This window comes from Phocoena phocoena, chromosome X, assembly GCF_963924675.1.
Source record: "Phocoena phocoena chromosome X, mPhoPho1.1, whole genome shotgun sequence".
Lineage (NCBI taxonomy): Eukaryota > Metazoa > Chordata > Mammalia > Artiodactyla > Phocoenidae > Phocoena > Phocoena phocoena.
In genome coordinates, this window is record NC_089240.1 from 114,242,072 (window position 1) to 114,256,392 (window position 14,321).

At 43.3% G+C, this 14,321-nt stretch overlaps 1 protein-coding gene across 1 annotated transcript; it reads right to left on the reverse strand.

Annotated features, from left to right (window-relative positions):
- Positions 1–938: 938 nt before the first annotated feature.
- Positions 939–13,627, reverse strand: LOC136142261 (integrator complex subunit 6-like). The gene is made up of 4 exons (XM_065900267.1): positions 13,456–13,627; positions 11,514–11,885; positions 1,761–1,854; positions 939–1,020 (listed from the first exon to the last, which is right to left on the reverse strand). The coding sequence occupies exons 1-4, from the start codon at positions 13,625–13,627 to the stop codon at positions 939–941; spliced, it is 720 nt and encodes a 239-aa protein (XP_065756339.1).
- Between the last annotated feature and the right edge of the window lie 694 nt (positions 13,628–14,321).

Sequence of the window (14,321 nt, forward strand, 5' to 3'; positions counted from 1 at the left end):
CAGAAGAAACAGAAAACTAGAAATTTCTCTAGCATCAGGGACCTTGTGAAAAATCAATAAAAGGATATATATATGCAATGTCAGAATCTCTTTGCACACTTCAATTTTTGCATATTAACACAAATATAACAATACTGCCCCATATAGACCTCTGTATAAACATTAAAGGAAATATATGCATTATTTTTTCTTTTACTGCTTCTGAAGCACAGAATGCACAAGTCCCCCTGAAGACTTTCTGTCGTCACATGCGAGAACAAATGTCAGAGGTCGAGGCAGCCTCAGGTGCACTTTGTAATGCCTCTAGACACAATTGAAGGGAGTTGCAGGTAGATTGTTTGGTGACTCCCCGTGACCCTCCCACGGAGAAATAACTTACCCAAATAGCAGCTTTCTTACTCTTTGATCCAAACTGTCCTGAATCTTGCATGGTTTTAAAGGCACAACTAGGAACGGCTGAAAACTTTGTTCAGCACACACAAGATTACCAGTTGGCCTCTGAACACCTATTCTTTCTAAAGGACATAGTAAGAGCACCAAGTAGTGCCCCACCTGCACGTGGTCCCTAGTAACTCTGGAAATGCCCAGGATGGTCAAGTTCAAGAGTGAACCATTATCACATGTGGTAAGGGCGACAGGGTTTACTGATTTTAACCTGCTGGATTAATAACATCACCTTCCTCAATTGGGAAAAGTAACAACAAAACAACCAAGTAATACTTTCAAAGAACACTCATAGGGCAAAAGCCAGCTTTTCCCGCTAGATAAACCGAAAACAAGAAGCTCCACTGCTTTTTCTTAGCCTCTGGAAGGCAGTTCCCTTGACTAAAACATCATAGGATAATCAACAATATCCCATTCTATCCTACAGCACAGAACACTTATTCTTTTTTCCTCCTTGGTCATTGTGTTAACATCATGATCTGCTGTTGATGTGATTAAACGCTGTTGGGAAGGTGATGGGATTCTATTTCTTCTAGTAGCTTCTCAAGGTACTGAATCAAGACTCGTCTTTTGAACCTAAAAACGAAAAAGAAACTTTATTATCCAAAAGGTCCTCAAAGCATTTATGATGCGTGAGGCACCGTGTGGGATACAACGTGGGACTACTGGCCATTCACGTGGGAAATAGAAAATGTATGTCCGTGTAAAGATAGGGCTTAGCTAATACCGAGATTACCAGCTGAGAGCCTAAGCCCACCTCAGACTGTGAGGAGTGCAAAAGGCTCCACAGACCTGGATGAATGAGTTGGCCTCAGGTAGTATTGATCTAGACGCCTCTGCAGACAGCCGTAGCTATGACTGAGGGCCAGGGCTTAGGAAAGCAAGGCAGGACTTCCCTGGTGGCACAGTGGTTAAGAATCCTCCTGCCAATGCAGGGGACACGGGTTCGAGCCCTGGTCTGGGAAGACGCCACATGCCCCAGAGCAACTAAGCCCATGAGCAACAACTACTGAGCCCGCGTGCCACAACTACTGAAGCCTGTGCACCTAGAGCCCGTGCTCCACAACAAGAGAAGCCACTGCAATGAGAAGCCGTCGCACTGCAATGAGAAGCCGTCGCACTGCAATGAAGAGTAGCCCGTGCTCGCTGCAACTAGGGAAAGCTCATGTGGAGCAACGAAGATCCAATGGAGCCAAATATTAATTAATTAATTAAAACAAAAAAGGAAAGCAAGGCAGAACCAATCCCTCCGCCTGTCTTGCACTGGGCACTCCTGCTTAAAAAAAACACAATGAAGAGTTCCTCTTTACACCCACCTTGCAGCTTCCTTGATGGTAAATTCAATAAATTGTTTCCTCACTTCAAGGGGTCCTTGCACTTCTTCAAGCAAAATGAAAATTCTTTCATACTCTGAAGATATTAAAAAAATTAGTATTTTTAAAAATATGGATGAAAAATAAAATTCAATCTTTACACATCATCAGTAATCATTCCTTGTGTGTGGAAAGTTAGGTATAGTTTGTATTTGAAACACTCAAATCAAGATATCCGCACATATCTGCTAGGGAAACTCTAAACACTAATTAAATGTGGTCTGCTGAATAATGGCCCCCCAAGTTGTCCATGTCCTAATTCTGAGAACCTGTGAACATGTTACCTTATATGGCAAAAGAGACCTTACTTTGCAGATGTGATTAAGTTATGGCTCTTGAGATGGGGAGATTATCCATGTTTATACATGTTGCCCAACGTAACCACAAATATCCTTATAAAAGGGAGGCAGTAGAGCTGGTCAGAAAGAAAAGATGTAGGGTGGGAGCAGAGGTTAGAGAGGAGAGAAGGGGCTAAGTTGCTGGCTTGAAGATGGAGGAAGGGCCCACGAGCGAAGGAACACAGGCAGCCTGTAGAAGCTGGAAGAGGCAAGGAAAAAGATTCTCCCTAGAGCCTGCAGAAGGAACCCTGGCCTGCCAACACCTTCATGCTAGCCCAGTGAAAATAATTTCAGATCTGACTTCCACAACTCTAGATAATACAGTTTTGAGCCACGAAGTTTGTGATAACTTGTTACAGCAGCAAAAGGAAACTATTACAGTAAGTAAGGGGAAAGAGAGAGAGAAAGGTGTATTGGGTCTTTTTTAGGTAAAGCAAGAGGAATCATTTTAAATTATGTGAAAACCCAGTACTTCCCAAAAATGCACCTCAAGAGATACCCTGAGAGGAACTTCCGGGAAGATGGCGGAAGAGTAAGACGCGGAGATCACCTTCCTCCCCACAGATACACCAGAAATACATCTACACATGGAACAACTCCTACAGAACACCTACTGAACGCTGGCAGAAGACCTCAGACCTCCCAAAAGGCAAGAAACCCCCCCACGTACCTGGGTAGGGCAAAAGAAAAAAGAATAAACAGAGACAAAAGGATAGGGACGGGACCTGCACCAGTGGGAGGGAGGTGTGAAGGAGGAAAAGTGTCCACACACTAGGAAGCCCCTTCGCGGGCGGAGGCTGCGGGTGGCAGACGGGGGCAGCTTCGGAGCCGCGGAGGAGAGCGCAGCAACAGGGGTGCGGAGGGCAAAGCGGAGAGATTCCCGCACAGAGGATCAGGGCTGACCGACCGGCACTCACCAGCCCGAGAGGCTTGTCTGCTCCCCCGCCGGAGCGGGCGGGGCTGGGAGCTGAGGCTCCGGCTTAGGTCGGAGCACAGGGAGAGGACTGGGGTTGGCGGCGTGAACACTGCCTGCAGGGCGTTAGTGCACCACGGCTAGCCGGGAGGGAGTCCGGGGAAAAGTCTGGAGCTGCTGAAGAGGCAAGAGACTTTTTCTTCCCGCTTTGTTTCCTAGTGCGGGAGAGGGGATTAAGAAGGCTGCTTAAAGGAGCTCCAGAGACGGGCGCGAGCCGCGGCTAAAAGCGTGGACCACAGAGACGGGCATGAGATGCTAAGGCTGCTGCTGCCGCCACCAAGAAGCCTGTGTAAGGGCACAGGTCACTATCCACACCCCCTTTCCCGGGAGCCTGTGCAGCCCGCCACTGGCAGGGTCCCGGGATCCAGGGACAACTCCCCCGGGAGAACGCACGGCGCGCCTCAGGCCGGTGCAACGTCACGCCGGCCTCTGCCGCCACAGGCCCGCCCCGCACTCCGTGCCCCTCCCTCCCCCCGGCCTGAGTGAGCCAGAGCCCCCGAATCAGCGGCTCCTTTAACCCCGTCCTGTCTGAGCAAAGAACAGACGCCCTCCGGCGACCTACACGCAGAGGTGGGGCCAAATCCAAAGCTGAGCCCCCGGGAGCTGTGAGAATAAAGAAGAGAAAGGGAAATCTCTCCCAGCAGCGGCAGAAGCAGCGGATTAAAGCTCCACAATCAACTTGATGTACCTTGCAGCTGTGGAATACATAAATAGACAACACATCATCCCAAATTAAGGAGGTGGACTTCGAGAGCAAGATTTATGATTTTTCCCCTTTTCCTTTTTTTGTGAGTGTGTATGTGTATGCTTCTGTGTGAGATTTTGTCTGTATAGCTTTGCTTCCACTATTTGTTCCAGGGTTCTATCCATCCATTTTTTGTTCTGGGTTTTTTTTTTCCTCTTAATAATTATTTATTTTAATAACTTTATTATATTTTATCTTAATTTTACTTTATCGTCTTTATTTTTTTCCTTCCTTCCCTCCTTCCTTCCTTGTTCCCTCCCTCCTTTCTTTCTTTCTTTCTACTTCTACTAATTCTTTCTACTTTTTCTCCCTTTTCTACTGAGCTGTGTGGATGAAAAGGCTCTTGGTGCTGCAGCCAGGAGTTAGTGCTGTGCCTCTGAGGTGGGAGAGCCAACTTCAGGACAGTGGTCCACAAGAGACCTCCCAGCTGCACATAATATCAGACGGCGAAAATCTCCCAGAGATCTCCATCTCAACACCAGCACCCAGCTTCACTCAACAACCAGCAAGCTACAGTGCTGGACATCCATGCCAAACAACTAGCAAAACAGGAACACAACCCCACCCATTAGCAGAGAGGCTGCCCAAAATCATAATAAGTCGACAGACACCCCAAAACACACCACCAGACGTGGACCTGCCCACCAGAAAGACAAGATCCAGTCCCATCCACCAGAACACAGGCACTAGTCCCCTCCACCAGAAAGCCTACACAACCCACTGAACCAATCTTAGCCACTGGAAACAGACACCAAAAACAACAGGAACTATGAACCTGCAGTCTGCGAAAAGGAGACCCCAAACACAGTAAGATCAGCAAAATGAGAAGACAGAAAAACACACAGCAGATGAAGGAGCAAGGGAAAAAACCACCAGACCTAACAAATGAAGAAGAAATAGGCAGTCTACCTGAAAAAGAATTCAGAATAATGATAGTAAAGATGATCCCAAATCTTGGAAATAGAATAGACAAAATGCAAGAAACATTTAACAAGGACCTAGAAGAACTAAAGATGAAACAAACAATGATGGACAACACAATAAATGAAATGAAAAATACTCTAGATGGGATCAATAGCAAAATAACTGAGGCAGAAGAACGGATAAGTGACCTGGAAGATAAAAGAGTGGAAATAACTACTGCAGAGCAGAATAAAGAAAAAAGAATGAAAAGAACTGAGGACAGTCACAAAGACCTCTGGGACAACATGAAATACACCAACATTCGAATTATAGGGGTTCCAGAAGAAGAAGAGAAAAAGAAAGGGACTGAGAAAATATTTGAAGAGGTTATAGTTGAAAACTTCCCTAATATGGGAAAGGAAATAGTTAATCAAGTCCAGGAAGCACAGAGAGTCCCATACAGGAAAAATCCAAGGAGAAATACACCAAGACATATATTAATCAAACTGTCAAAAATTAAATACAAAGAAAACATATTAAAAGCAGCAAGGGAAAAACAACAAATAACACACAAGGGAATCCCCATAAGGTTAACAGCTGATCTTTCAGCAGAAACTCTGCAAGCCAGAAGGGAGTGGCAGGACATATTGAAAGTGATGAAGGAGAAAAACCTGCAACCAAGATTACTCTACCCAGCAAGGATCTCGTTCAGATTTGAAGGAGAAATTAAAACCTTTACAGATAAGCAAAAGCTGAGAGAGTTCAGCACCACCAAACCAGCTCTACAACAACTGCTAAAGGAACTTCTCTAGGCAAGAAACACAAGAGAAGGAAAAGACCTACAATAACGAACCCAAAACAATTAAGAGAATGGCAATAGGAACATACATATCGATAATTACCTTAAATGTAAATGGACTAAATGCTCCCACCAAAAGACAGATTGGCTGAATGGATACAAAAACAGGACCCATATATTTGCTGTCTACAAGAGACCCACTTCAGACCTAGAGACACATACAGACTGAAAGTAAGGGGATGGAAAAAGATATTTCATGCAAATGGAAACCAAAAGAAAGCTGGAGTAGCAATTCTCATATCAGACAAAATAGACTTTAAAATAAAGACTATTAGAAGAGACAAAGAAGGACACTACATAATGATCAAGGGATCGATCCAAGAAGAAGATATAACAATTGTAAATATTTATGCACCCAACATAGGAGCCCCTCAATACATAAGGCAAATACTAACAGCCATAAAAGGGGAAATCGACAGTAACACATTCATAGTAGGGGACTTTAACACCCCACTTTCACCCATGGACAGATCATCCAAAATGAAAATAAATAAGGAAACACAAGCTTTAAATGATACATTAAACAAGATGGACTTAATTGATATTTATAGGACATTCCATCCAAAAACAACAGAATACACATTTTTCTCTAGTGCTCATGGAACATTCTCCAGGATAGATCATATCTTGGGTCACAAATCAAGCCTTGGTAAATTTAAGAATATCGAAGTTGTATCAAGTATCTTTTCCAACCACAACGCTATGAGACCAGATATCAATTACAGGAAAAGATCTGTAAAATATACAAACACATGGAGGCTAAACAATACACTACTGAATAACGAAGTGATCACTGAAGAAATCAAAGAGGAAATCAAAAAATACCTAGAAACAAATGACAATGGACACACGACGACTCAAAATCTATGGGATGCAGCAAAAGCAGTTGTAAGAGGGAAGTTTATGGCAATACAATCCTACCTTAAGAAGCAGGAAACATCTCGAATAAACAACCTAACCTTGCACCTAAAGCAATTAGAGAAAGAAGAACAAAAAAAGCCCAAAGTTAGCAGAAGGAAAGAAATCACAAAAATCAGATCAGAAAGAAATGAAGGAAACGATAGCAAAGATCAACAAAACTAAAAGCTGGTTCTTTGAGAAGATAAACAAAATTGACAAACCATTAGCCAGACTCATAAAGAAAAGAAGGGAGAAGACTGAAATCAATAGAATTAGAAATGAAAAAGGAGAAGTAACAACTGACACTGCAGAAATACAAAAGTTCATGAGAGATTACTACAAGCAACTCTATGCCAATAAAATGGACAACCTGGAAGAAATGGACAAATCCTTAGAAAGGCACAACCTGCCAAGACTGAATCAGGAAGAAATAGAATATATGAACAGACCAATCACAAGCACTGTAATTGAAACTGTGATTAAAAATCTTTCAACAAACAAAAGCCCAGGACCAGATGGCTTCACAGATGAATTCTATCAAACATTTAGAGAAGAGCTAACACCTATCCTTCTCAAACTCTTCCAAAATATAGCAGAGGGAGGAACACTCCCAAACTCATTCTACGAAGCCAACATCACCCTGATATCAAAACCAGACAAGGATGTCACAGAGAAAGAAAACTACTGGCCAATATCACTGATGAACATAGATGCAAAAATCCTCAACAAAATACTAGCAGACAGAATCCAACAGCACATTAAACGGATCATACACCATGATCAAGTGGGGTTTATTCCAGGAATGCAAGGATTCTTCAATATATGCAAATCAATCAACGTGATACACCATATTAACAAACTGAAGGAGAAAAACCATATGATCATCTCAATAAATGCAGAGAAAGCCTCTGACAAAATTCAACACCCATTTATGATAAAAACCCTGCAGAAAGTAGGCATAGAGGGAACTTTCCTCAACATAATAAAGGCCATATATGAGAAACCCACAGCCAACATCATCCTCAATGGGGAAAAACTGAAAGCATTTCCACTAAGATCAGGAACAAGACAAGGTTGCCCACTCTCACCACTCTTATTCAACATAGTTTTGGAAGTTTTAGCCACAGCAATCAGAGAAGAAAAGGAAATAAAAGGAATCCAAATTGGAAAAGAAGAAGTAAAGCTGTCACTGTTTGCAGATGACACGACACTATACATAGAGAATCCTAAAGATGCTACCAGAAAACTGCTAGAGCTAATCAATGAATTTGGTAAAGTAGCAGGATACAAAATTAATGCACAGAAATCTCTGGCATTCCTATACACTGATGATGAAAAATCTGAAAGTGAAATCAAGAAAACACTCCCATTTACCATTGCAACAAAAAGAATAAAGTATCTAGGAATAAACGTACCTAAGGAGACAAAAGACCTGTATGCAGAAAATTATAAGACACTGATGAAAGAAATTAAAGACGATACAAATAGATGGAGAGATATACCATGTTCTTGGATTGGAAGAATCAACATTGTGAAAATGACTATACTAGCCAAAGCAATCTACAGATTCAATGCAAAATGCAATCCCTATCAATCTACCACTGGCATTTTTCACAGAGTTAGAACAAAAAAATTCACAATTTTTATGGAAACACAAAAGACCCCGAATAGCCAAAGCAATCTTGAGAACGAAAAACGGAGCTGGAGGAATCAGGTTTCCTGACTTCAGACTATACTACAAAGCTACAGTAATCAAGACAGTATGGTACTGGCACAAAAACAAAAAGATCGACCAATGGAACAGGATAGAAAGCCCAGAGATAAACCCATGCACATATGGTCACCTTGTCTTTGATAGAGGAGGCAGGAATGTACAGTGGAGAAAGGACAGCCTCTTCAATAAATGGTGCTGGGAAAACTGGACAGGTACATGTAAAAGTATGAGATTAGATCACTCCCTAACACCATACACAAAAATAAGCTCAAAATGGATTAAAGACCTAAATGTAAGGCCAGAAACTATCAAACTCTTAGAAGAAAACATAGGAAGAACACTCTATGACATAAATCACAGCAAGATCCTTTCTGACCCACCTCCTAGAGTAATGGAAATAAAAACAAAAATAAACAAATGGGACCTAATGAAACTTCAAAGCTTTTGCACAGCAAAGGAAACCATAACCAAGACCAAAAGACAACCCTCAGAATGGGAGAAAACATTTGCAAATGAAGCAACTGACAAAGGATTAATCTCCAAAATTTACAAGCAGCTCATGCAGCTCAATAACAAAAAAACAAACAACCCCATCCAAAAATGGGCAGAAGACCTAAATAGACATTTCTCCAAAGAAGATATACAGAATGCCAACAAACACATGAAAGAATGCTCAACATCATTAATCATTAGAGAAATGCAAATCAAAACCACAATGAGATATCATCTCACACCAGTCAGAATGGCCATCATCAAAAAATCTAGAAACAATAAATGCTGGAGAGGGTGTGGAGAAAAGGGGACACTCTTGCACTGCTGGTGGGAATGTGAATTGGTTCAGCCACTGTGGAGAACAGTATGGAGGTTCCTTAAAAAACTACAAATAGAATTACCATATGACCCAGCAATCCCACTACTTGGCATATACCCTGAGAAGACCAAAATTCAAAGAGAGTCATGTACCAAAATGTTCATTGCAGCTCTATTTACAATAGCCAGGACATGGAAACAACCTAAGCGCCCATCATCGGATGAATGGATAAAGAAGATGTGGCACATATACACAATGGAATATTACTCAGCCTTAAAAAGAAATGAAATTGAGCTATTTGTAATGAGATGGATAGACCTAGAATCTGTCATACAGAGTGAAGTAAGTCAGAAAGAAAAAGACAAATACCGTATGCTAACACATATATATGGAATTTAAGGGAAAAAAATGTCATGAAGAACCTAGGGGGAGGATAGGAATAAAGACGCAGACCTACTGGAGAACGGACTTAAGGATATGGGGAGGGGGAAGGGTGAGTTTTGACAGGGCGAGAGAGAGTCATGGACATATACACACTAACAAACGTAGTAAGGTAGATAGCTGGGGGGAAGCAGCCGCAAGGCACAGGGATATTAGCTCGGTGCTTTGTGACAGCCTGGAAGGGTGGGATGGGGAGAGTGGGAGGGAGGGAGACGCAAGAGGGAAGACATATGGGAACATATGTATATGTATAGCTGATTCACTTTGTTGTAAAGCAGAAACTAACACACCATTGTAAAGCAATTATACCCCAATAAAGATGTTAAAAAAAATTTAAAAATTAAAAAAAAATAAAGTTAACTGACCACTGCCAAAAAAAAAAAAAAAAAAAGTGGATTAAAGACCTAAATGTAAGGCCAGACACTATCAAACTCTTAGAGGAAAACATAGGCAGGACACTCTATGACATAAATCACAGCAAGGTCCTTTTTGACCCACCTCCTAGAGAAATGGAAATAAAAACAAAAATAAACAAATGGGACCTAATGAAACTTCAAAGCTTTTGCACAGCAAAGGAAACCATAAACAAGACCGAAAGACAACCCTCAGAATGGGAGAAAATATTTGCAAATGAAGCAACTGACAAAGGATTAATCTCCAAAATTTATAAGCAGCTCATGCAGCTTAATAAGAAAAAAACAAACAGCACAATCCAAAAATGGGCAGAAGACCTAAATAGACATTTCTCCAAAGAAAATATACAGACTGCCAACAAACACATGAAAGAATGCTCAACATCACTAATCATTAGAGAAATGCAAATTAAAACTACAATGAGATATCATCTCACACACCAGTCAGAATGGCCATCATCAAAAAATCTAGAAACAATAAATGCTGGAGAGGGTGTGGAGAAAAGGGAACCCTCTTACACTGTTGGTGGGAATGTAAATTGATACAGCCACTGTGGAGAACAGTATGGAGGTTCCTTAAAAAACTACAAATAGAACTACCATATGACCCAGCACTCCCGCTACAGTGCATATACCCTGAGAAGACCATAATTCAAAAAGAATCATGTACCAAAATGTTCACTGCAGCTCTATTTACAATAGCCCGGAGATGGAAACAACCTAAGTGTCCATCATCGGATGAATGGATAAAGAAGATGTGGCACATATATACAATGGAATATTACTCAGCCATAAAAAGAAACGAAATTGGGCTTCCCTGGTGGCGCAGTGGTTGAGAGTCCGCCTGCCGATGCAGGGGACACGGGTTCGTGCCCCAGTCTGGGAAGATGCCACGTGCCGCGGAGCGGCTGGGCCCGTGGGCCATGGCCGCTGAGCCTGCGCGTCCGGAGCCTGTGCTCCGCAACGGGAGAGGCCACAACAGTGAGAGGCCCGCGTAACGCATTAAAAAAAAAAAAAAAAAAAAAAAAAAAAAAAGAAACGAAATTGAGCTATTTGTAATGAGGTGGATAGACCTAGAGTCTGTCATACAGAGTGAAGTAAGTCAGAAAGAGAGAGACAACTACCGTATGCTAACCCATATATATGGAATCTAAGAAAAAAAATGTCATGGAGAACCTAGGGGTAAAACAGGAATAAAGACACAGACTTACTGGAGAATGGACTTGAGGATATGGAGAGGGGGAAGGGTAAACTGTGACAAATTGAGAGAGTGGCATGGACATATATACACTACCAAACGTAAGGTAGATAGCTAGTGGGAAGCAGCCGCATAGCACAGGGAGATCAGCTCGGTGCTTTGTGACCGCCTGGAGGGGTGGGATAGGGAGGGTGGGAGGGAGGGAGACGCAAGCGGGAAGTGATATGGGAACATATGTATATATATAACTGATTCATTTTGTTGTGAAGCTGAAACTAACATACCATTACAAAGCGATTAAACTCCAATAAAATAGAAAAGAGATACCTTGAATCTATTCTGAATCCTTAACGGAAAGGGACCTCCATTATATTATTGATAGATGGTCTTTCACTACTTACTTCGCCCAAATCTTCGAACTTCCTTCATTAACTGGTGTTTTATATCAGCATTGATTCCTTGTGCCATAGCAGAAGTTATTTGTGATGTATTTGGCCCAGTTTCCAAAGCAGATGTTACCGAGACTTTTCGATCATCTACAGAGACGCTGCCGTTCTTGGTTCCTCCTATGACTGCATTACTACCAGGACTGTGCATCAGGTCATCTTTCCTGAGACTAGTGAAATCATCAGACAGGGAATCCACTTGGGCGGGCGGGATACTATCTCCTGCCATATTCATAAGCTCTGGGGCAGCGGATTTTGACAGGAAGCCATCGGGTGAGATTTGACCATTTTCCATCTTCTCATGAACACCGTGAGTGACAGTAACATCTGGAAACCAAATTAACAAGTGGAGCTGTGACGTAGGTGCATTATGGCAACCCCACAGGGACCACCCGGTGCTCCTCAGTTTTGAGGAAATTGTTTCATAAAGCAAGAGGATGTACCAGATGGAGCCTGAGACCCCTCAAATTGGGCTCAGGAAGGTAATACGACAAACGCACTTTCTTCTCTTCGTGGCACCATGAACACATATGGAAACCAAGTAAGACAGTACAACGAATAAAGAGGCTCAGGTCCCTGGTGCTGAGGGCTGAGCTGCAGCTCGTGCTTTACAAGCTGAAAAGCAGCCAGTCTCACTTGGTGGCATGATTTCTGTCCTTTACCTATGAAATGCCATGCTCTACCGAGCTTGACGTCAGATTACATGGCCCCCCCGCCAAACTCCCGCCTCTCTCCCTCCAAAGTTCTGAGGAAACACAGGTGGTGGCCACTAGACCTGAAGGCTCTGTATGGCCCCCGTCACCCCACCCCAAATCCCTGTCAGTATAAGATCTTCCTCATACATCTTTTCTCTCCCAGAAACCTGAGTTTCTTTTTACTCCAGGTCTGACAGCTCTTCTCCATTGACTCGTCCTGCTCTGTGCCGGACGCCGTGCCAGGAGCCGGGGAGCGGCAGCCAACAGGACAGACGCCAACAGTCCCCGCCCTTATGGAGCTTCCATGCTCATGGGGAGGCCAGGCAGTAGGTGCGCAATGATCCAACAAAATTATTACAGTTGGAATTCGTGTTAGGGAAGAAGCAAGCAGGGATGGGACAGAGAGCAGGAGGGGGAGCCCCAGCGGACCACGTGGTCGGGAAGACCCTCCTGAGGAGGTGTCCTTTGGGCAGAGCCTGGAGGAGGAGAGAGAGCCGGCCTGTGCACATGCAGAGGAAGAGCTCCAGGCTGCGGCAAGGGCACGTGCAGAGCCCCGGGGAGGGGACTGGCCAGGGAGCACAGAGCAAAGGACAGAGGCAGAGAGAGCAAGGAGGAGATGACAGGCCACGTGTTAGGAGAGGATGGCGGGCCCAGGTCGTGCACAGCTGGGAGACCAGGGTCGGGAGCTCAGACTGTGTTCTGAGTGCCTAGGAAAGGTGATGATGGGTCTTCAGCATGGATGTGGCGTGATCTCATTTCTGTGTTGGCGTGATCACTTTGTCTGCAGGGCAGGAAGTGACTTCGATGTGCAGAAGATGGGAAGTAGGGAAATCAGATAAGAAGCTATTGGAGTATCTTGTTGAAAGATCATGTCAGAGGGGAGTAGACAGAGAAAAAATGGTGGGATTCAGGAATCTTTACAATAATATTTACAGGGAAAACGACAAGGGTAAGCAGAAAAAAAGAATGAAAGCGGGTTACAAATATGAGAGGAAAACCAGTAGGTCACAGAGTATAGCAATCCAAGAAAGTTTCCATGAAGGAGAGAGTGAACAACTGCGTCAAATATGGCTGAGAAATTAATAGCAATCTCAGCCAAAACTAGCGAGATTGATGAGAACAGCTCCAGTAAAGTGTAGGAGGCAGAATCCAGACTCTACTGGGTAAGACCATGAAGAGGAGGTGAGAACAGTCATTCTTACCATCTTCCATGGACATGGATGAGGCCCAAACAGAGGATCCTCCTTCTTCTTCCTGTTTCACGGACAGCAGGTCCATACTCAGCTTTTCCTTAGATGAAGAAGGATTCTCGGGTTCTCCACAAAGTTCCATTTGGTTTTCAGGCCTTACAATAAACTCCACTTCATCACTCATCATTTACTGAGAAACATCAATGCACATGTTCCATTTGCAACAAAACTCCAACAATCACAAAGTTGCAAACAGTTTGCATATGTATATATAACCAAGAAGTTGAATCATTAATTTGAGTTTTCACCATGGTCCAATATTTACCATACCTCAACAAATACTCTTTTCAGAAAATGCAACTGAATTTTAATCCAGTCTATAGTTTAAAACAGGAGGAAGCTGGGACTTCCCTGGTGGTCCCGTGGTTAAGACCCCGCCTTCCAAAGCAGGGAGTGCAGGTTCAATCCCTGGTCAGGGACTAAGATGCCACATGCTTTGGGGCAACTAAGCCCATGCACCACAACTACTGAGCCCCACGCACCACAACCTGAGAGCCCGCGTGCTGCAACTACAGAGCCCATGCGCTCTGGAGCCCATGCGCCACAACTAGAGAGCCCACATGCTACAACTACTGAGCCTGCGCACCCTGAAGCCCATGCACCACAACTAGGGAGAAGCCCGAGTGCCGCAATGAAGAGCCCATGCACCACAATGAAAGATCCCACATCCCGCAGCTAAGACCCGATGCCGCCAAAAATGAATAAATGAATAAGTAAATAAATAAATATTTTTTAAATAAGTAAATAAATAAAAATTTTCAAAGGATGAAGCTAATACACAAGGTGCTGTCCACAGCCAAACACGGTGTAACCATGAG